At 42.4% G+C, this 24,543-nt stretch overlaps 2 protein-coding genes across 2 annotated transcripts in view; both read right to left on the reverse strand.

Moving 5' to 3' along the window:
• KDM2A (lysine demethylase 2A) overlaps window positions 1-1,422 on the reverse strand; it is an 80,997-nt gene extending 79,575 nt beyond the window's left edge. Inside the window, exons 1-2 of the mRNA XM_032218625.1 lie at window positions 1,339-1,422; window positions 499-526 (exon numbers count right to left, since the gene is read on the reverse strand). Coding sequence (XP_032074516.1) covers window positions 499-526; window positions 1,339-1,361 — 51 coding nt within the window. The 5' untranslated portion in view covers window positions 1,362-1,422. The remainder of the gene's footprint in view (window positions 1-498; window positions 527-1,338) is intronic.
• Window positions 1,423-6,287: 4,865 nt separating this feature from the next.
• LOC116517003 (rho-related GTP-binding protein RhoF-like) lies at window positions 6,288-15,566 on the reverse strand. The gene is made up of 5 exons (XM_032229738.1): window positions 15,420-15,566; window positions 11,491-11,578; window positions 8,281-8,390; window positions 7,526-7,660; window positions 6,288-6,455 (listed from the first exon to the last, which is right to left on the reverse strand). The coding sequence occupies exons 1-5, from the start codon at window positions 15,564-15,566 to the stop codon at window positions 6,288-6,290; spliced, it is 648 nt and encodes a 215-aa protein (XP_032085629.1).
• Between the last annotated feature and the right edge of the window lie 8,977 nt (window positions 15,567-24,543).

Here is a 24,543-nt window from a genome sequence, read left to right on the forward strand (position 1 = left end):
TAAGAATAATAACATATAAGTGGCAAAAGTGATGAAGAGAGGATTCATTATCTTATCAGTAAGATACTGTCTTTGGAAACAGTATATAATAGTAACATATAAAAATTGCTTAAATTAAAATACATGTTAAGACAAACTGCCTAACTTATTTTAGTCACAGTTTGAAAACTAACAAGAGTTAAGTTCTGCCTTGGTGATATGAAGTATAAATAGCAAGAAGGAATTGGGTGGAGTAAGGAAAATTCAGAGAGGTCTACTTGCTCCCAACACCAATCTCACTTGTTGTCCCAAGGTCCCAGAGCCAATAAAATAGTTTAGACTAATACTGCTAAAAGGAGTCAGAAATTAGGGAGAATAATGATCTGGATTTTAAGCATATTGCATAATTTGCACTGACACAAATGCAGAGACACCTTGGTTTTCACCACGGAGAAGGGGAAGTATCAAATATAGCATTCTTTACAAAACTACAGAATATAAACCAAAGTTAGCTCTTACCAGGTCTCTGATTTTCCTTTGCCCCTTTCTAGGGCACGACAAAGAAAAGAAAAGAAAGAAAATCAATTAATTCCCGATCCTCTTCAAAAGCTGGAGAACTTTCGTATCCAGAAAGGACAGGAAGCCTTCAAATACAAAGAGTAACCAACTTCCTTCTGGGGAGTGGGGGTTGCCAGGGGGATCCTGGAGGGCATATTATACCCCGACTCCTCTCCATAAGGCCGGGCTTGGAGTGGGGGAGGGTGTCCCGAGAACTGTAACCTCTCTTCACCTCAGCTCCCAAAACGATCAACTCTGAAGCAGTAACTCGACGCAAGGAAGGGGAAAAAAACTCCCACAAAGTCCCTGGCGCGATACTAAACTCTCTCCCAGGTCCGACTGATAATAAGATAGCTAAGCTTTCTCCTATCGATCTGGCCCCACAATCCCTGGAAATCCCCCATTCAAGACCAGTCTCGCCCACACGCACCTTCAGCCTTCCCAGTCTCTCAACTTGCCTCTCGAGCCTCTCTGCCCATCCCTCCGATTCTCACCTCAGTAGCCTTGGCTCATCTCAAAATGCCTCCAGCGAGCTTAACCCGCCCCCCTTCCCCCGTGATTATCGGCCCCATCCTGGGGTTTTCAGGGTGGCCCCGAACTCGAACCCAAACCTCAGCCTTGTCGCTTCCACTTCTATCACCCCCCCTCCCCGGGACACAGCCACAGCCTCCCACTACAAAGGGCCACTAGGCACCCTCGCGTCGGTTCACTGGGCCTGGTGGCGCCCCATAAGTCAATCACTCAACCCCACCGTCATTCGCCCTCCTTCCCTTCCCGCCGCCCCCAGATTCTTCCCCTCACATAGAAGCAGCCGCCGCCGCCATTTTGAATCCGTCAGACTCTCACATACACACATACTCGGCCGCCATACTGCGCCTGCGCGGCATACCCTTCCCTCTCTGACCCCTCCCAACAAGCGAGGCCTCCCCATGCGCACGCGCGCTTTTCTCCACCTGGAGTTGAACCCTTTTTAACTGCGCACGCGTATAAGCGGAATCTACTTTTGGCCTAGACTTGACCAGCGGATACGCATGCGTAGTATTTCTTTATTAATCTATCTATCTATCTTTCTACTTTATCTATCTCCCTTCCTCGCTCTCTTCTCTCGTCCTCTGATTTGGCCGGAGCTTTACGTAAAATTGGGGTTTTCTGTTGCGACACCTAGCGGAATATTACAATTTCCGAGGCATGCGCAATGATCGTCTCCTTGCTTCACGGAGGGAAGAAGTGCTGTGAGGCGAACGTTCGATCTGGTGTTATTCTGGATAAGAATTATTGATCTCCGTGGAACTGATCCGGAATAGGGAAATTAAGGATTCTGTTTTACATGTTACGCTTGCAGGCTAATTCTCTCGCACTTTATGTTGCTCAGAGAAGCTTTATCTGACGCGGTTACCCAATGAAGTAGGATGAGGGGCATTAAAGGCATTTCTAGTCCTATTTAGCAAAAAGTGTGCTTGGGGTCGTATCCTATTAAGAAAAGCCCTTCGTGTTTCTCTCCTCATCTTTTCCAGGGGGATGGCGGGGCAGCCGCTATCTCCAACTTTTGTTTTTCTTAAAGTAACTGACAAATAACTGATTCTACCGCATCGTTTTAAGTTCTAGGAGACAATTTGAAAATTGCTATTAAATAAAGAAAAAAATTTCTCTGACTGGCTTGCATTTGCTACCGTTCTCTTGCCCAACAATCCTGATAGGCCATAGCCGGTTTTTGTCACAATTCTGGATCTCAATGAGAAGACTTTTGGTGTGGAGTCGGCTTTCAGAAAGTGTGATACAAGAGGGAAAAAAGCCTCGTTTCAAAATCTCTATATAAAGCTTTATATGTGGGTGTGGATATATAGACTGACACTAATTTAACAAGCTAATTAATTTTTGTGCGCACTGAACCGGCAGTAATGCCGGCAGCAACCCACCCCTGAAATAATATGATGAAAGGCATCAGGTTAGAAGAACAGAAGAATCACATTCATTTTTATGATTCTTTTTTCTCTGACCTCAAATTGTAATAACTAGTGCTTGAAGAAAAATATTGTGAAGGTTACTGGCATACACATTGTGTTTTAAGTTTTTAAAGGACAGAAAAGGGAAAAAAAACCATACGATAACTTAAAGGTCACTATTAGTACTCTCCGATTTTGAAGATTTCCCTTTTCATCCTACAAGTCAGGACTGCTTGTGAAAAATTGGGCATTCTACCCTTACTCGGATTACACTAAACAGCAAATCCCTTTACCCAAGTCATGCTATGATGCCTTCTCATGGTGGAGGATAGGGATGATGTTTTTAGGAGAGATGAGCGAAGAATGCCAGGAGTATATGCCACATAGTCCCAGCAGGGCCATTCAAGATGTAAAAGTGCAACTAGGCTTTAGTGATATCAAAAGATGCTGAAAGTGGTTGATAGCTTTAATGGCAATGGCAAAGGCATCATTTCATATTGCATGGGAGAATGCAATGGTAAACCTTTATTTTACTTTACTGTCATTGTACATATACACACAGCTTACACATACAACGAAATTCACATAACACTCAGAAACCAGCCCAACACACATAACAATCCCCAAATACCCTCCACCCTCCCAAAATTCCCCCTAAACCACCTAAATATCCACACAACAGACTAAGTAGTGCTGTCCAATAGTTCACTAATAGTGGACCTTTAGTTCATTGTTGAGTGCAATAAACCACAGCTTTTTCAAATAATTTCGGTCTGTCTGGAACATTTGGTCTGAAGGGTATGTGCCAGGTCCCCTCAATGAAACAATATCATTGTGTGGGATTAAAGAACCATGCCTTCTCTATTGCTGGTCCCTCTGGAACAGTAGTGCCCAGAGATACTGTCCATGCAGTGTCCACTCTCCTGGAGTTCCAGAAGAAGGTGCTGGAGATCTACCTGTATTCCCAGGCCTAGGATTAATGTGTTTATGGCCCCAGTCATGTTTTATTGTTATGGTTGTTTTTAGTCTGGACTACCATGTTGTTTATATTTTAAATTGTTTTAATTACATACCTAGATGTAAGCCATCCAGAGTCCATTGAACCTAAATGTAAATAATAAGGAAGCTGAAGAAACAATGGACCACTTACTTAGCTGCTGCAAGCAAATTGCAAAGACTGATTACAGACAATAGCTTCACAAAGTACTGTAGTAACAACATGTTTGAATAACTGTAAGAAATAGTGTTTGCCTGCAAACAAAAAGTGTTGGAACCATAAAATAGGCAAAGTAATAGAAAATGGAAAAGCTAACATGCTCTGGGACTTTAAGATTTGCAGAGTTTATAGGAAGAAAAACTTGTGTAAGAAAGGTTAAGGAGAAGATAGAAAACAGGCTATTTTGGAAATAGGGTTTCTTGGCTGGAATCCTTCACACCTCCGTTCCAATTCTTGTTGTTGTTGTTTTACATGTTTTATGATACACCGTATTGGAAAAAGAAAACTTTACGATTCAGCCAAAGCTCAGAATGAGCCCTCCACTGTGTCACGGTTTTTCTCCTAGCAATGAAATATTTGTTAAGCAAATGGTGGGATTCCTTCTTTCTCTGTGAATTTTTTCTATTTCCCCACAACACCTCACTTTTCCTCTTCAATAACTGAATAGATAGAAATTACAGATTTTTGGCATTCTTAGTGCTAGTTGGTAGTAGTGGTCCTGGTGCTGAAAAATACAATTTGTGTTATTTCTAGTTCTAGAGAACTAGAATAGAAAATAAATCTTGACATGTGGTGATGAGTTATGACATTGTCCTATGACAGTCTTCCCTAATCTAATGGCCTGTAGAGAAATTGAATTATATATGCAACACAATACTTCCTTTCTCTTTGTTAATACATGTCTGAATAAATAACACATTCAGGCACATCCAAAACTGACTTTCTCTGAGAGTTTATTGTATCTTAAAGACTAATTTAAGACTAATTAATTTGAAAATGCTGGACAAAGGTGCACCTAGATAATTTTAAATCATGGGTTTCAAGGCTTTTAAAAAATGTTTCAACATCTTTTTTTAAAAAATAAGCAGCATATTTAAAAGTCACAGGAAAAAAGCAGACTTCTAACATGATGTACTGTATACCCTGTTGCCTCAGGATTAGGTGTGCAGCAGGGATGGAAAAGTACTCAACTTGAAGAACCACGTTTGCAGGCTGGGTGGGCTCCTCCTCCTGGCTTTGTTCCTAGATTATCAGATGTAGTCTGTGGTTGCATTTGCTTTTCCTTACAAAAAGCAAATCTAGTTTCCATCATATCTTCTTTAGTCATAGGTAACTTTAACTAAACAACAACAACAACTCCCTTTTTTAACAATCTTGTAATCCCCTAATTTGGGGTAGAGTCTGGGCAACTGGATGGTGCTGAGGGTTTACTGGCCAGATGCTCTTCCTGGCATGGAGTTCGCAGCATATATTTTTTCTTTGCGCCCTAGGAGAAAAAAACATTTGCCACTATCTAGGATTGAATTCTTTCTGAGTGGGAGGCGAGTGTTTTTCCACTAGACTACAACGCTGCTCTAACAATAACAATACATTCAAACAGCATTTTGGGCGGCCATCCAATTTACAAATGTGGGTAAAATTACCTATTTCTAGCAAATTGCTTTATCGGTAAAAGATTGAGCCATCATACATACAACACTTAATGGCCAAATAAGATTAATAAGCCAGTCTGTATTGCAACTGTTGTGAATATGAAATCATAACTATATATATATATTGCACAGGACAATCAATATACCACTTCTGTAAATGCATATCTTAAATATATATTCAATATGTGGAAATGAAGATCCAATATAAATGCCTTCAACATAATTTCTAGCTGCAGGATAGGTTTAGGTTTATTGGACTTTTATGGACTTATATGCTGCCCTTCTCCTAAAGGACTCAGGGCAGCGTACAACATAAAAACACATATTACAAAAGTAATAATAATACCATTGTTCTTTACAGGATAATGCCATTGTTCTTTACTTTGATGGATTCCTTTAAGAGTTTCTTCTAACTTTGCTATTCATATCATCCAAAGTAGATGGTTTTAGAATTTTATCTTTGTGTGTTATTGAAGGGAACATTGGAATAATTGTAATAATGTTTTTAGGACCCACCCTAAATAATATTTCAGACATGCATTAGAACTACTTTGAGCAATTCATATCTATTATTGCAGCTTCTTAGGAAACACTTTTTGAATAAGTGTAATGTGGATGACAAGTAACAGCAGCAAGTAAGACATTATGGGCAAACAACTTGAACATGTCTAACACTGAAAAAAATGTTTATTTTCTGAAACTAATCACTACAGTGAATTGCCAGGTACTTAATAAATAAATTTCAGTCTTAGCAAAATAATAAAGTACTATTGAACTCTGATATGTAACAATAAGCATTGTCAATATTACATGGTGTAGGCCTACAGTAATCAATATTTGAATATATGATGAGTTTTCTACATTATCATTGACAGTATTCCATTTTGATTTAAATATCAGAATGATCTTCTGATCTTCTTTACTATTGAAGGCGAACTGCTGTGCAGCAGCTGGAATATTGAACCACTAGATCCAGGAAGCTTGATATTCTATATATGCAATCTTGATCTATCTATTTGCATATTGGGCCATCTCTGTTAGGGAAGTCTCCCAACATCTTTATTTTTATTTTTATTTTGCACAATTTATTCAAAGAGATTTTGTCTCTCTGGGTAGGTAGGAACTTTTGCAAAAAAAATTGAGTCACTCAAAGGATGTTTAGGTAAGGAGACATGTCCTTTTGAGCCTTTGCCTCTGCTGTTCTTTCCTCATCCTACTCAAAGCTGCTCTTGAAGCCTCTGTGAATATGTCAGTAATATTTTCATGATAGAGGGCTGAACACTCAAAATATGCAACTGCATGGAGATTCCGCGCCAAGGCCTCTCCCTACAACAAAAAGAAGATGAGAAGGGGGGGGGAGAACAACATTGACATATCTTCTTAAAATTAGGGCAGGATAGAGCATTTGTGGCTTTCTAGGCCTTGGATTGCAACCATATCATCTTGTACCACTGGCCATTATGCTCACAGGTAATGAGAGTTGGAATTCAACAACTGCTGCCCGTTCATGATTTAAGGAATGGGTAGAACCAGTAAAGGGCAACACATTTACAATACTGAGCTACAACAAAGCACAGATGGTATTTCAAGATGAGGATGAAATGGTAACCATTTGTGTATATAATTTCCAGATATCAAGCCCAACGTGATGGATTTGGCAGAATATTAGGAAAGTGCTTTAGATTTGGTTCCGAAAATGTGCTTCAAAGCACGGAGGGCCATAAATCTACAATTCTTTGAAGTAGCTGCATCGTTTCTGGGGATCAGATGGCAGCTGCAGATAGCATAACATGCAGCCAAGGGAAAAGAAGCAGCAGCCTTAAGAAGTTGTAGACATGTTCTTTTGTACTTTCATACATTCCAATTGTATGTTCTTTATTATTTCTTTATTATTCTTTATTATTTGTGAAGTATTGTTTAGCCCTGCTATTATCAACATCTTTTGTTAGCTTTGATGAGACTGAATGTACTGTATTTTCACGACCAAAAGCCGCACCGGATTATAAGCCGCAGTATCAATTAACGTTAATTTTTCAAAATTTTTCCACATATAAAGCGCACCGGGTTATAAGCCGCACGTTTCCCGACGCTTCTGGACATCTGTTGCAGTCGCGAGGAGCGGAGAAGAGCGCGAAGGTTCTTGGCGCTCCAGGAAGCCGCGAAAGCAGCTGGGAGATCTTTTTCCACATATAAAGCGCACCGGGTTATAAGCCGCACTGCCGGTTTTGGATCAAATTTTAGGATTTTCAGTGCGGCTTATAGTCGTGAAAATACGGTAAGCAGAAAGTCATCTCATGTATTATTTTTTTTGGAGGTAAAGCTTGCAATTGGATAGTGCAACACACACACACACACACACACACACACACAGAACAGTGAGTGTCTGATTGTACTACCTTCTGGTATGTGATGGGTTCCAGTTGGTTTTGATGTAACTTCCTTACTAGAACTTTGTCCTTCCTTAGGTCAGTTTTGCAACCAACAAGCAAAATTGGAATTCCTTTGCAGAAATGTTTTGCTTCAGGATACCACTAAAATGAGAGATAGATGGGGTTAAAAATATATCAAAGGTAGACAGTTTTCAGGTATATAGAACCAGCTTTATTTTTTTAACTACATCTCTAAAAACTAGTAAAAAGCTTTCTATAAAAGATGCATATCTAGAATGAATGAGTTTTCACTCAAGGAATTTGTTTTCATCAATGGCCTTTCAGTGGGAACATACAGCTGTGAAAACTGGACACAGAGAAAGAACAAGAGAAAGGAAACAGACATTTTCAGATTCTGGATTTGGAGATGGTTGCCAAGAGTACCAATGGATTGTAAGAATAACTAATCAGTCTGAATTCTGGACCAAATAAAGCTGGTCTGTTCCAGCATTCAGCAAGCAAAGACTTAATACTTTAGGCATGTGATAAAACCAGATGATGGATTAAAATAAAACGATTATGCAGGTCAAAATGGCGTGAAATGGAAGAAAAGGAAGCAAACTCAAAAGCTGCATAGGTATCCTTGAAAGAACTGCAACTTTTTCTGGTATAACAATTTGACTTTTATTTAGTGTAAGATATCACACCTTTTCAATAGATGCCAAGGCAAGTGATTTTCATTGAGTTCACATATTATGTTGAGGTACTGTTGGCCTTGTTACCTTTGTGAGGATGTTGTTGAAGCTGATGGGATTGGTGACATCATAGCATATGATAATTGCATGCGCCCCGTTATAGGAGAGAGGGCGGAGTCTGTCATAATCTTCCTGTCCTGTATGGAATAATGTAACATATATTTGCATTGACCAATATATATAAGCATCATTTACAATATACTGTATGCACAAGTGTTTATTCAAGAGCTTCCTCCCAGTCTCTTAGCACATTTCACTTCCCATAAGAGCCACCAATAGCCATATTAATACTGTATATAAGGTGGTCTATCTTATATGTAACCCCTAAGTAATTTAAAGTACATGAAAGCCAAGCTGGATGACTTTGGGCCAGTCGCTCTCCCTCAGCCCAACCCACCTCACAAGGTTGTCACTTTGGGGGAAACATGAGGAGGAAAGAGTATTAGGTACCCTTGCCATCATTTATAAAAATAATAAAGGCAGGGTAAAAAAATAAAAAATAAATAGTACAGTCTAATATACATTGTCTTCTCAGTCCATTCAGTGGAGTTTGTTTCTGGTTAAATGTGTAAAATATTGTGATTTTATATAATTGATCACAGTGTCATTTTCAGGGACCTGTAAAGAACATATATACTCATTCTTAGCATTCCCAATGTGCTTCATTTGTGCATAGGAGCATTGGGAGAAAGAGAGGAAACAATCAGGAGATGAACTGACCTCCTGTTATCATCAAATGACTAGACTAGACTAGACTAGACTAGACTAGACTAGAAATAGAATAGAATAGAATAGAATAGAATAGAATAGAATAGAATAGAATTCTTTATTGGCCAAGTGTGATTGGACACACAAGGAATTTGTTTTTGGTACATATGCCCTCATTGTACTTAAGGAGAATAAAAATATATTCATCAAGAATCAAAAGATATAACACAGTAAGTCAAGGTTACTAATAAGCTATCAAATCATACATGATCATGTGAGTATGTGTCAATGCTTGAGTTGACTGCTAGGAGAAAACCCTAGGTGACAGTCTACCTTTACAAGGCGTTTATTTGGATTTCTTTTTTAGAAATTCAAAACTGGCAGAAAAGCCACTCTTTCTCTTATTTCTTCTCTAATCTAGGAGAAACACAGTTGCAACTGTTAACATGTACTGTGCAGTCTTTTTCTTTCTTTCTCTGCAGCATAATCTCCAGGATTTAAGGTGTGGAAGTGGTAGATATTTTTTTTAGAGATGAAAGAAATGCTGTTCTTTCAGCTTTGTTGAAAGTATTTCTTTCGTCTCTAGAAAATAGCATCCAGTGTCTTTGCACTGATATTCTAGGGAAATTTCAAAGTTCTAGAAATGACCACTTTGAATTCTTGGGAGATTGTTTGAGATTCTCCGTAAGGGAGTTTTTGACATTCTTCTCCACCTTTGTTCATTTTTATATATTTTAATGAAAGGAAGCATTGAAAGGGGCTTTTTGTTACAGGAGTATACTTGTCTGCTTCTGAAATACAACTTCTGCAGTGAGATCTCAGTGCTGTCAATAGACAGGGCAGCAGGGGAAGTGGGGGCAACCAAGACTGTAACATGTATAAAACTGGGGGCAACAAGTTGTAAAACGTAATACATGTGACTTGCTTGTTATGAAGTGACTGTGGAAGGGAAGATTACAGGATATCTTAACTGACCTACCTTATTTGTAAGAGCCAAAATGTTTGGTTCTGTTCTCACCTAGGCTTCCCAAGAGCATAAAGCAAACTCCATGTTCTGACAAAAACCCTTTACTGTGAATTCTGTTCATTCATATCTAGCAAAGTCTTTCAAGGGATGATTTCCAGTCTGTCTGGCTTGGACAGCTGACAAGCCGATAACTGCAAAACTTGGCAAGGAGTCTCGGAGAATCACGAACCAATTAAGCAAACTAATTGTCCCCTGCAAACTCCCCTCTCTCTCCTCTTTTATTTCCTCTGGGAGGGGTCATTCATCGTCCACCTCTGGCCTTACTCCCAAGTCTACCCCTGTTCTTTAGCTGTTCCCTTCGTCTGGCGACTCTGCGCATGCATACACTGAGAACAGGCTCCAGCTGTTCGTCTGCCTCACTGATGTCTGACTCTGAAGGCAGCTGATAACTGGCATAAGGCTCTGGCCCTCTCTCTGCCTCCAACACAGAGCCCTCATCAGAGCCTTCCCCAGATTCCAGGACTGGCCCATGTTCCTCCCCAACCTCCTCACTGCCTGAATCTGCTGCCAGCTCTGCTGGCTGCTGGTGGGCCACAACAGTTTCACCCATGCAGAGGAACATCAGGGCAGTCTGTCTCGACAGATGTGTTAGGCTCACTCTCATCATCCCTAGTCAGCATGTAGGAACTGAAACCCAGTACATCTGAGGGATTCCAGCTTTGATAAAGCAAAGTGTTCATTGTATGGTACATCATCACAAGTTTTATACTTTTCCCTCTTGGCAAAACATTGTGAGACATAAAGAGATCAGGGGATACTCCAGGGGTGGGTTTCTCGCCCTGTTCCAACCAATTCGCGCATGCGTACTAGCGTCTGTGTGATGCTCCAGATGCTCCTGGAGGATCGCGCAGGCGCTGTATGCGTCCTGCGCATGCGTGGAAGCGCAGAATTTGGCAAAACTGGGTAAGGAGCGCGCGCAGGCGCGCGCGGGCGCGGGGGGGGCTTCGCCATTCCCGGAAGTTACTTACTTCCGGGTTCGGCGACCAACCGGATCACGGGGACCGCCGCGAACCGGTTGAAACCCACCCCTGGGATACTCCCTTCCCCAAAAGAGCAGAAAGCTTTTTGCTTATGAGCTTCCTATTGTGGATCCAATCTTTGGTCCATATGTGGATCAAAGATTGTGATGTGTTTTACATACTTCCTAAAGAGAGCAACTATATTTGAATATAGTTCTATGTTTAAAATAAGCTAATTCAGTACTGAAAGATAACTCTGTGGGATATTTCTTCCAACAATTCTTTAAATTAAATTCATCTCATCACCCCCACCTTACTATGTTTTAGATTGCTTTTTTCCAAGCAAATAATTTTGTCTGACTAGCTGGTGTTCAATCAATAGCCAAAAATCATTGGTAAACTGCAGCTGCACTGAACTTCCTTCTGGAAGATGGCCTCTATGTAGGCAAAAGCTTGTTCATTCCTCGATTAACACAATCTCACTGGAAAGAATTTTATTTTGTGAATGTATCTGTCTGTAGAATAATGCTGCCTAGGCCTTACCTGCTGTGTCCCAAAGACTGATATGGACTTGTTTGTCATTGATGCGAAATGGAGCGAAGTATTTCTCAAAAACTGTTGGCACATAAACCTAGAAGAAGATGATGAAGAAAGTTACATTTTTGCTTAATTGAATATCTCTTGAAGGATTGGTTCACTGGTGGGTTGCAGGCAGTACGCCCTGGTATGCGTGTACCGGTGCCTGTCAGAAACAGCAGCCACCATACCGGAACGGAGCTTTGGAGGGCCTGCCCGCCTGCCCTCGTTCCTTACCTGTATTTGAAGGAAACGGGCCATCTGCGCATGCATGTGCAGTGTATGACACTTGCGCGATGCTCCGCCAAGTAGCTGGAGCACCGCAGGCAGTGGATGTGCATGCTTGCGCAGCGCGTGTGTCCGTGGTGTATGCCAGGCTCCCGTTGCAGCGTACCGGTTGCAATGGGAGCCGAAACCCACTACTGGATTGGTTGATCTGATACCATCCCTGCAGAGCTTGTCCTTTCACAGCATCTATTTCCTTTCAGGTTATTTGTTTAAGAATATGTAGGCTGCTTTTCCAAGCAAATCTTTTCCTACAAAGTCTTCAAAACATTTTGAAGAACGATATCTAACCACTCTCTCAAAAAAATACTAGAATTAATTAACAGCATCAGAAAACAAATCCCCCAAACAGCTAACAAATATACATCTACTAAAACAATATGTTGACTAATTTAAACAGCCAGTAGCTAACAAAATCAGATAAATTAAAAAGCTCCATTGGAGTATGACGAGAAAATTAGCATTAGAAAGTCTGGAGAAATAAAAGCATATTTTCCTATATTAAAAAGGTAATAAATGCATAGCAAGGAACTTTGAGTACAGGCAACAATGAAAAGGCCCATTCTCAGTTGGCCCAACCTGATTAATATCTCACTCTGAGAGGGTGCCTTCGGGGGCACCTTTAAGTGGTCCATATCCCAGCTATTTTCTCAGCCATGGCTTCCCTGCCACTAGACAAGCTCAATCCTTGAGGAGAAAGCATATTATCCAGTTCTGCTTAATTAATATGAAAAATCTGGAGCTACCCTTCATCTGACTCTAGGTTACATTTGGTAAAGCAAAATCTTCAGAGATATAGAGGCAGATATTTTCAGATATTCTTTCATTTCATGAAGTATAGGGAAGTCATTTCTTTGCTTTTCCTTCTTTTCTATGTCTGCCACATTTCACCAATCCCCATTGGCATATTTTTGCAATAAAAATGATTCAGTTGTCAATGCAATATATAGATAAAAGTAACCAAGATAGGAACCTTTCAGCTTATACATGCAGATGCTGAGTTGTGGAGTCCTTGGTGTTCTCTGAACTTGATTGTTTGCTTGCAGATGTTTCATTACCCAATTAGATAACATCATCAGTACAAGCAAACAACCAAGCTCAGATTGCATCAAGGACTTCACAATTCCATCCTGACCAACATATGTTCTCTTCTATTGGAGACCTAATTTTTTGCTGGTTATTTTTAAACAAATAATTTTCAAGGAGACTCTAATATGAAACTGTCATCCACCACCTCTGTAATAAACTATTCCGTTGATGCAGCTATATAATTTAATATTGATAGTTTATAATTTTCAAAAATTGTATTGCTAATAGCTAATTGAATGATAATGTGCATATATGCCAAGGATATTGAATTCAGTCCTGTGGGTCAAATCTGACTTCCAAGATATTCCACTTTGCTGGAAGGTTTTGAAATAAGGCACTGCACCCCCCACTCCCCTCCCCATGAGTGCATCACTCCCCCTAGAGGAGACCTTCACCATAATAAAAAAGGATCAATTAGAGACATCCACAGAACCATCAATAACATTTTTAAAGGAATCCAGTTTACTAGAGAAGAAAACCAACAACTAGACCCTTCCTGGACATCTAGATCAGCAGAGACCACAATGGAAACTAGAAAACTAGAAATGCAAATATACAGAAAAACCATCCCTACTAATCAATTGCTCCAGTACCAAAGCAACAACCCAACCTCCCACAAGATGCATAAGGATTTTATTTAGACAAGACCAGCAACAACTCGGAACAGCTGAAAAAGAAATAGAGCATCTATACAATGTATTCCAACAAAAATGGATATCCACACAACTTTATCAAAAAGTCCCTGACCACTCAACACAACACAACCAAGACAAACCCTAAAAAGAATTGCACTGCTATATATCAAGAATATCTCAGAAACCACCAACATACTACAACTACATGGAATCAACATAGCACACAAGCCAACTAAAGCCTTTTAAAAGATCCTAAGCAGACCAAAAGACTCAACAACCCCAAAAGAAAAAAAAATGAGACATCTACAATGTACAATGTAAAGGACTGCAACAACCACTATGTAGGATAAATAGGCAGAAGACTGGCAGAACGCATCCACGGACACCAACTAGCAGTCAGAAGGCATGATGATAATTCTTTAATTTCACAACACATAGACAGATTTAACCATAGTTTCAATTGAGAAAACATGACCATCCTAGACCAAGCCAAATCTAAAAACACCAGGGAATTTCTAGAAGCCTGGCACTCTGGCATATCAGCCATCAGTAGGCACATTGTTAATAACATATATAGACTATGCAAAAGAGACCATCACCTCGCCCAAAAAGGAACAAAAAGACCCAAGCATCTTTCTACCAGCAATCAGCACCAAGATCAGCATTAACATCAGACCAACAATCAAATAAACAATACCCAAATCTAGAAACTGTCAAAGAAGCCAAAAGCATATAGTCCACTCAAAGAATTTCTAAGATCCTCCTCCTCAACACTAACAGGGAAGCCACTAGAATATAAACTGACAGCAAACAGTACTCCTTACTTAAAGTGCTTCTGCAAGGCTTCACTTTGCTCTATAGCTTTGCCCTTTGAGAAGTAATGATATATGAAACAAGAAGAAATTGGCTCCTAATTGCCAAACCTAGAAAGCATTGGCTTTGGTCAGTTTTTAACAGGTGAAAAGTAGGTACCCGGATGTGCAAAAAAGAGAGCCATCAGTAAAGCTGGACATGTTTTTAAGTGTAGTGTTGCTGGACATCCTCCTACCCTGCGCCTGTTTTCTTTTGGGTGGGTAAAACTAGGTGCCAGAGAGAGCCACTTCAACCTGCTTCTGACAACTGGAAGCCATTGTGTCTCAGAGTCAGATAATATTTGTAAGAACATATGGACTAAGTGCTTACCATTTTCTCATCACATATACATGTGACGTATATGTCAATGAGCCTAATGAAATAGATTTTACTCCATAAAACTTTATATTGTAACAAGTGAACTTAATGTTAAAGTGTCACAAGATTCTTATTTCTTTGATGTAACCAACACAAAGTCTAACTTTAAATATTACAAGTTATTCTATTTGCCCAAGGGTTCTAAGCCCATTCTTAAATAAAATAAAGGCAACTTGATTGATTTTCTTTCTCTTTTCTTTCTACAATAACCAAATCTGTTTGTACTTGTCAAAATAATTTTATTTCAGGATGTTTTCAGTCAAATATTCCATGTTCTATCCAAACCTTGTTCTGCTGTACTTAGCATATCACTGGAAATTAGAAAGTTCTATAATTAAGTAAAGAGAATTTAGTAGTATTATTAGTACACTTCTTTAGAGTCTGTATCTACTGAAAAACTCCAGAAAGATTTGCTTCCACAATGCTTCAGTTATTCTTCCATGACAAAAGAAGAAGAATTTTTCTAGTATATCTGCTATGAGAATTTAAAACATGGGTAAATTTCAAATGTAAGAAAAATAGCACCAGAGGCTTGATAGGATCTAATCTATAGAAACTATATTTGAATAATTTGTCTTGAGTAGGAAAGATCTTGAAAAAAGGAAAGATCTGGCAATAGGAAGTGTGAGATTGATATTATGGTTAAAAGAAACTTACCTTAGGGAATTCTCCTTTTGCAAAGACCGTGAGCATACATGTTTTCCCGCAACCTCCATCTCCTATTACTACCAGCTTGATCTCAGTAATTCCTCTGGTCTCCTGTTTGTACCCTGACTGCCCTGGAGCCTCTTGACTTCTTTCCATGTCGACCAATTCTCAGGACAGTACAAGCAGGTTTTTTTGAATGATCTAAGAAAACAAGCCATGAAGATGCCTTTTCTTTCTGAGTAGTTTTCGACTCTCACATTTGTGCTTATCTCTTGTCCTTCTACAGCTGAAAATAAAAGTCTTCAGCACAGCAACTATAGGTCATAGAGGCCTGAGATTAGGTGTGGTTGGAATGTGAAAAGAGTGGCTGACACAAGAAAGAAAAAGCAAATAGGAAGGCTATTACAGAAGTAACCACCCATTGTGTGACAAAGCATGGAGAACAGAGGATAAAATGTGCTGTAAGATAAGAACTCATAATGCTTCCTTGAATTTCCCCCACATTTTAAGTTATTTTAAAATGTTAAAAAGGTCATTCAAATGCAAATAAAATATACTAACATTCACATTTTAGCATTTAGTAATTTATGAAACAGTATTTCCCATCTGGTCATTTGTAATTATTTACACCATAAGAAGCATTTCTAATTTATGTATGTGTCGCATATTTGTGATTATCCATAAGCACCACTACAATACACAGTGGAATAAGAAATGAAGCATGGATAAGAAATATTCAATGTATGTACAAAAACCTCATTGAAATGGGAGTGGCGTACAGCCAAGGGGAAACAGTGCATGTGCAAAATATTATACAGTATTTAGAAATCTCTGCATGTACATGATATTAATCCCATGTCCAAATTTACACTTGCTCATAGTTCTTCAATCTTGATCCAAAATTTATTTTTGAGAAGGACTGATTGCTTCAAAATTCCGTGACAGGGTGGACAGAAGCTTGTTGACTTTGCAGACCAATGCTCTGGACAGCTATTCCAGATACAAAGAGGTACCAGGTCAAAGGTGGTTTAGACTTCCTTGATCTCAGTGCTTTGTTTGATGAAGACCTGTAGCCCAGAGGAGGAAGATCCAGGAGGATTTAGTCCATTTCTGTTCTTTCTCTTGCATTCTTCTTTTGAGTTCAGCAAAAATGCCCTGCTCGGTTAATCTTAATGGGCCATTAATCTCGCCCCCAAGGCAAGAAGTTTGCTGTTATCACAACCACAGGATACTCTGATCCTCAAAACCAGTCTTTAAAAAAAGGGTTGGCTGAATGAAAGAGACAGAAGGAAATGTAAAATTAAACTTTTAATTTACACATTTTAAAAACTATAAGGGCACCTTTTGTGGTATAAGAAACTCAATAATTGAAATGCATCTAAAACAAAAATTAAGGAAGTATACTAGGTAGCAAATAATATTGTTCAGAAAGCAGCCTCTAATAAATGCTATACTTTGTCTGATTACAATTGGTCACATAATCAGCCAGAAGTTTAGATTCGATCTGGCATTTTTATCCTCTATGAAGCCCTTCTCAAGAATCTGGGATGTTGTTTGATGGTATTTACATCTCAGGATGTAAACTATTTGTAGACAACTATCTTTTACAATTGACTAATGGTGATTTTATCAATGCTAATTATTTCCAAGGTGTTCCACAGGATAGAACTGATTTGTTTTGTGAAGTGCCTTTTATCTTGTCTCTTTAATATAGCAGAGAGGAATCTCACTAGTCCAACTTCTGCTAGTTTTATTTGTGAAGAAAGTTTTATTTATAACACAGCTATGGCTAGTAGAAATTAATATGCATTTTTTACCATCAGATTAAAAAAAATATGTAAGATCTGACGAAGAAGGAGACAGAGTACACAAGCCCTTGACATGGTATATCCACAACATGAAGATCATTAAATAATGCTTAGTACAGGCCAGGTAGAAGTGAAAATGTACCTCTCATCTCAAAAACTTGAGCCTTTCACCTAATTGAAACTACAGCCACCTATCTCCACAACCCCCACCCCAGACACACCAACAGCTAAACCTCCTACAACTGACCTCATCCCATTGAGTTCACAACACCTGATGATCACAGACAGACCAGGAAAAGCACCAGGTCCAGACAAGATAACTCCTTCTTGCCTAAAAGTCTGTGCTGATCTATTGGCCCATATCTTCACCCAAATCTTCAACAAATCACTAGAGATGTGCCATGTTTCTTCTTGCTTCAAACGCTTCACTATCATCCCAGTGCTGAAAAAGCCTCCATCAAGGAACTGAATGACTACAGACCAGTTGTTCTAACAGTTGTAATTTGAAAACTTTTGAAAGGCTAGTGATGTCCCACTTGAAAACCATCATGGATCCGCTGTTAGATCCCCTGCAATTTGCATACCAAGCAAATAGATTGACAGATGATGCTGTTAGTATGGCTCTGCATTACATCCTACTATATCTTGAATCTCCAAAGACCTTCGCAAGGATGCTCCTTGTAGACTATAGTTCAGCATTTAATACCACCATACCGGACATTTTTCTAACTAAACTAAATCAGCTAGCAGTACCTGAACACACTTGTAAGTGGATTACAAGCTTCCTAACAGACAGGAAGCAGCAGGTGAAATCACATCAGATGCCTGTACAATTAGCACATGAGCCCCCCAGGATTGTGTGGCTCTTTCCACTTCTCTCTCTATACCAATGACTGCATCTCAAACAATACATCTGCTAAAGATAAACTACTGAAGTTTGCAGATGATATAACAGTGATTGGTCTCATTTGAGACAATGATGAAACTGCATATGGATGGGAGATTGAACAACTAGCCTCGCGGTGCGACCAGAACAATCTGGAGCTGAACACACTCAAAACTGTAGAAATAGTGGTAGACTTTACCCATACTAGCACCTCTTACAATACTAGACAACACAGTAGATACCTTCAAATTTCTAGGTTCTATCATATGTCAAGACCTAAAATGAACACCTAACATCAAAAACATCATCAAAAAAGCACAACAATGTTCTTTCTGCACTAACCCAGGAAGCTCAAACTGCCCAAGGAGCTGCTGATACAGTTCTACAGAGGAATTATTGAGTCTGTCATCTGCACCTCTATAACTGTCTGGTTTGGTTCTGTAGCCCAACAAGACAGACACAGACTTCAAAGGATAATCAGAACTGCAGAAAAAACAGTTACTGCCAACCTGCCTTCCATTGAGGACCTGTACACGGCACGAGTCAAAAAGAGGGCTGTGAAAATATTTAGAAGACCCCACACATCCTGGACATAAATTGTTTTAACTCCTACTCTCAAAATGATGCTATAGAGCGTTGCACACTAGAACTATTAGACACAAGAACAGTTTTTTCCCAAACGCCATCACTCTACTAAACAAATAATACCCTCAACACTGTCAAAGTATTCACTAAGGCTGCATTACTATTAGTATTAGTTATTAGTCTTCTCATTGTTCCTATCACCCATCTCCTCCTACTTATGACTGTGGACTGTAACTTTGTTGCTTGTATCCTTACGATTTATATTGATATTGATTGTTTGCTGATTGGTTATTTGTAACCTCTGACTATCATTAAGTGTTGTGCCTTATGATTCTTGATGAATGTATCTTGTTTTTTTTATGTACACTGAGAGCATATGCACTTAAGAGACATTCCTTGTGTGTCTAATCACACTTGGCCAATAAAGAATTCTATTCTATTCTATTTTAAACTACATTGTAGAAGACAGGCAAAAGAAAAGTATCCCTTTTCTCTTTCTCTTTCAACTCACAGCAAGACTTTGGAACCTGTTGCCAGAAAATATGATGAGGTCTACTGAAGAGGAACAATCAAATTAAAAAACAAAACCCCAAGGCATTTTGATTTCTTGAATTCCAAGAATGAAAATCAACATAGGGCTGGAGTATAATCAACAATTAATTTTCAAGAAAACTATCTATTAATATATAGTCATGATATAGAATAGAATAGAATAACAGAGTTGAAAGGAACCTTGGAGATCTTCTAATCCTTTATAGACAGGAAATCCTATACCAGGGATTACCCACCATTCAGACCTCAGAGACCACTAAATTCATAATTTTAAATCCCACGGATCACTAATACTAATACGACTCCAGCACACCACTCACTGTAACGGCCCGGGACGTGGGAAAGGGTGACCAGATGTCCCGCATTTGGTGGGACAGGCACACCTTTTCATTAATTTTCCCACGTCCCGGGCCGTTCTTAAAAAAAAACACGCTTTATTTTGGCGCTCGCAGCTCCCTCGCTCCCCCGCCCATCAGCTGTTAGCAGCTGGCTCGCTGGCTCGTTCCGTTCTGTCCTACACAAAAATCTAAGCCAGCCCAGCCTGCCGCTCACTGATTGGCCTGGACTCCAGCCAATCAGTGAGCTGGCTGGGATGGAAAATTTTCAGCACGCCGCGCGAGTCGCGAGTCTCCATTTCATTTCGCCTTCGCCATTTGCTTTTGCTGCACTGCCCTGGTGAGTAACTCTGGCGGTGCTGGTGGGAATCCGGAGGCTTCGCTGCTTTGGGTGCGCGGCGGCGGCCTTTAGCAAGGGAAGGGAAGGCCTTCCCTTGTGAGCTACTCATGAGAGGAACTGGGGGGGGGGGAACTGGGCAACCTGAGAGAGCGGAAGAAGATCGTCCCTCCCCGCAACTCCCCAGATTTTGGAAGCTGGGTGTGTGTGGAAGGCGGGGTTTTTGAGGAAAGCGCTTGGACGCCCCCGTTAGCCGCAGCCCCAGACGGAGGAGTGGAGCCCGAGCTTTCATCGCTGTCCCTGCCAGTCGCAGTGGGGAAGCTGGCATCGAGTTTTCAGTGACTCCGAGGTGCGCTAACTGAAATGCGGTCTTCCTTCAGTCTCTGCTTGGAGCCTCTGGGATGATCGTTGGCGGGTGGGGGAAGCGAGCGCGGAGCTGAGCCGGGGAGGCAGAGATGAGAAGTGAGGGCTAAATGCAAAGCGCGCCGAAGAGAGCAAGCAAAGCATCCCCAAAGCGAAGGACAGGCGGGAAGCGCTTGACCAGCATGTGAGAAGGCAGGCTGGAAGTGGCCATGGGCAAACCTGCATTGGGGAGGCGGAAGGGAAAAGAAGCGGCCACGTGTATCGGTTCTCCTTGCGGTAGATAAGGGAGGTTCGTAGCAAGGGTTCGCCGGCAGGTAGGCTTGGGCGGGGCGAAGGCCTTAGGTCGGGGGAGCGAGAATGGGTGGGGAGGAAATGGAGATGGCTGAGCCTGGGGAAAGCAGCGAGACTAGCGGCAAGGAAGCCACGGTGCCTGCCCTCCAGCTCAATGGATACCTGGCCGGTAAACTCATGGTACGAGCGAGGGTTGGCCGGCTGAGGGTGGGGGTGGCTGCTGCCGAGCCCTCCAGCCTTGCAATCCTGGGCGGGGAAGGCGAAGGTTTGCTCTGGAGCTGCGGAAGACTGTTGCACCAGGAGGCCTCTGCCCTGGGGATCCCCCGCTCCACCCATTCAGATTACCCCCAAACCCAAAGGAGCCTGGGCACAGGGGTGCAGGCCAGGGAAGACGGGGTTTGGGGGCTCGGAGTAGGAAGGGGCGATCTCCCCCTCCATTCGTCTGTCCTGCTGCAGAGCTCCTAACGGGGGAGGGGGAGGCGGCGAGTGCACTGATCCCCATTTGCAAGGGAAACGCCGCCGCCCACCCGAAGCCTCCCGATTCCCACCGCCGGAGTTACTCACTCACGTGAAGCTGCCCGCCCTTCCCTTTTTCTTTAAACGAGCTTCAGTTTCCGAGGGGGGAAAAAGCTTTATGTGCCAGGATTATTGAGTTCCTCGTCAATGGAGATCCGCCCACGACCAGGGGCAACTGAGGCACCTGCAAAGGCGTCACATCGCCGCCACCCATGTTCACAAGGCGCCGGGCATCGCAGGGTGCAGAGGAAATCAGCAGACAGACGGGAGACTGGGGGGGGGGGAAAGGAAGAGATCCCGTCCAGGATAAAAAGAGGGAAAAGCGGAGAGTCTACCCTGGACGGGATCTCTTCTTTTCCCGGTGCTTTCCCTGGGCTCGGCCATCTCCATTTCCTCCCCGCCCATTCTCGCTCCCCTGACCTGAGGCCTTCACCCCGCCCAAGCCTACCTGCCGGCGGACCCTTGCTACGAACCTCCCTTATCTACCCCAAGGAGAACCGATACACGTGGCCGCCTCTTTTCCCTTCCGCCTCCCCAACGCAGGTGTGCCCGCGGCCACTTCCAGCCTGCCTTCTCACATGCTGGTCAAGGGCTTCCCGCCCGTCCTTCGCTTTGGGGATGCTTCACTTGCTCTCTTTGGCGGGCTTTGCATTTAGCCCTCACTTCTCATCTCTGCCTCCCCGGCTCAGCTCCGCCCTCGCTTCCCCCACCCGCCAACGATCATCCCAGAGGCTCCAAGCAGAGACTGAAGGGAGGACCGCATTTCAGTTAGCGCACCTCGGAGTCACCGAAAACTTGATGCCGGCTTCCCCGAGTTTTGTTTGTAGCGAAGAATAAACTGACAGTTGGTCGGAGGGAAGGTGGGGGTGGGGGTGGAGGCTGAGTGTCCAAGGAAGCCAACCCAGATGGGCATCGCAGGGCACAGAGGAACCCAGCAGACAGATGGGAGACCGGGGGGGGGAGGAAGAAATCCCGTCCAGGGTAGGCTCTCCGCTTTTCCCTCTTTTTACCCTGGATGGGATCTCTTCCTCCCCCCCCCCCCCGGTCTCCTGTCTGTCTGCTGGGTTCCTCTGCGATGCCCGGCGCCTTGTGAACATGGGTGTCGGTGATGTGACACCTTTGCATCCGTATTGAGGTTGGCATGTTTCCGGTGGTGCTCTGGGAGGAGGGGGAATGATTGAGGGGAGGACGGTGGTGCGGCAGCTGGTGCCTAGAGCAGAGGCAAAAGAGGTCCGTGACGGTGGCTCGGAGCCGAACGGGAAGAAAAGGCGCTGCAGGCCTGGGGAGTGGGGGAGCGGGAGGAGCGCTGGTGGTTTGTTTTTGGGGTGGGGGGCGCGACGGGGAAGGGGGTGACTGCGCGGAGAGGCTCAGAGGCGGATACGCCTGGCAGTCGGTGGGGACGGTGCCAAGAGGGGCTTGCGCTGGGAAAGGGCGGCGTGCGGCGGACCATGCAAGCTCTCTCCCTCCGTTTTGGTGGAAGGACAGCGGTGGCGGGGAGGCGTTTTGTTCCGAGAATGGGCTGCTCGGCGAGAGGAAAGGGGGCTCCCTGGGAAGCGAGAGCAGTGAAGAGGTGGTGGAGTTGCAGAATTCCCCGACACTCGCTTTTTTTTTATCCCAGCCTACCTCATAGGGTTGTTGTTACGGGGCTAGACTAGGAAAGGCAGCCTCTCTCCCATTTTCGAGAAAAAATAAGGATGTCCATCTGGTAGAACAACCACCTGTGCAATTTGGTGGCGATCCGCGAATGTTCAAGCCATGTAATGCGTGGGAAGGCATAGAATAAAGTTAGCATACTTGAAGTGAAATAGGCTTTGGTTATGTTTAGGTTGCATTAGCTAAAATGTGCCAATACCATCCTTGTTGGTAAGAATTGTTGTCATGTTAGAAGAATGACTAAGGCTGACAGCCTAATCTACTTTGTATTAAATAAATAAAATGGATGGAAGGAAATGAAAGAATACAGAAAAGGTTGGTGAGGCATTTAGTGGCCTATGGATGAGAATGGTGGCTGTTTAGTAAGAAAATCTGTTTGGAATGTGCATATATATTCATATATGGCCATAGCAAAATAATAAATAGAAATAAAAAAGCATGATTGATTTTTACTGTTTTTGATGAAAGTGAGAGGATTAGTGAAGGCTTGGTGCAGCAAGGATCCCACTATCTTACTATTTTATTTTTCTTTATGTACACTGAGAGCATATTCACCAAAGACAAATTCCTTGTGTGTCCAATCACACTTGGCTAATAAACTATTCTATTTTACTCTACTCTATTCATTTCTATTTCAATTCTAACAAGGAGTTTAGCTTCTCTCTCTTGAAAATGTAAGCTAGCATAAGGCATTATAATGCAAGCTAGCCTTAACTTTCAAACAGTTCATTTAGTGACCAAAGTTACAATGGCATTGAAAAAAGTGTCTGATGACCATTTTCACACTTAGCGACCGTTGCAGCATCCTCATGGTCACGTGATCAAAATGTTGATGTTTGGCCGCCTGTTTCTCTCCCTCTCTCCCTCTCTCCCACTCCCCCCTCTCTCTCATCTCTTTCTCTCCCCTTTCCCCCTCTTTCTCTCTCTCATCTCTTTCTCATCTCTCTTTTTCTCTCTCCCTCTCTCTTTCATCTCTCTTTCTCTCTCTCCACTCTCTCTTTGCCTCTCTCTCTCATCTCTCTTTCTCTCTCTCCCCCTCCCCCTCTCTGTCTGTCTGTCTCTTTCTCATCTCTCTCCCCCTCTCTCTCTCCAGCCTCTCTTTCTCTCTCTCTCACATATCTATCTTTCTCCCCCCTGTCTGTCTGTCTATCTGTCTGTCTGCCTCTCTCTCTCTCTCTCTCTCTCTCTGATTCTGATTCTATGGCACTCTCTGGGTCTCACAGACACTTCTTCAGCCTTTGTTGGTGCTGGATGCATCTCGGTTGCTCGAGGAGACACACAACATGCTCTCTGCTCCGAGACACTTGCCTGACCCGGCTGCAGCCATGCTCTGTGTTGTAATGGGCTCCAGGAAAATTCAGCAATAGGGAGAATCCAAACATTGTTCTGACCCGGTTGCCAAACAAGACAAGCCCTTTGTAGTTAACGAAACATTCCCTTTATTAGGAGCACCACCAGCCACTCTCTCACAGCAGGCTATGAAGTCTCTAAGTCCTGTGGAAAGTGATGCTCGCTCTCTTTCCCCCTGAACTGGCCCAATATCCCAGGAATCAGTCAGTGTCTGTGTCTCTCTTTCTCTGTCTGTCTGTCTGTCTGTCTGTATGTCTCTCTCTCTCTCTCTCTCTCTCCGCACATTTGCAAAGGAAGTCCTAGAAGGTGTGCTCCAGAGGTGGTATTCAGCAGGTTCTGACCAGTTCTGGAGAACTGGTAGCGGAAATTTTGAGTGGTTCAGAGAACAGAGAAATATCACCTCTGACTGGCCCCGCCCCCATATATTCTCTCAAGTCCCAGCTGATCGGGAGGAAAT

The sequence above is a fragment of the Thamnophis elegans genome, chromosome 1 (genome assembly GCF_009769535.1).
Source record: "Thamnophis elegans isolate rThaEle1 chromosome 1, rThaEle1.pri, whole genome shotgun sequence".
Taxonomy (NCBI): domain Eukaryota; kingdom Metazoa; phylum Chordata; class Lepidosauria; order Squamata; family Colubridae; genus Thamnophis; species Thamnophis elegans.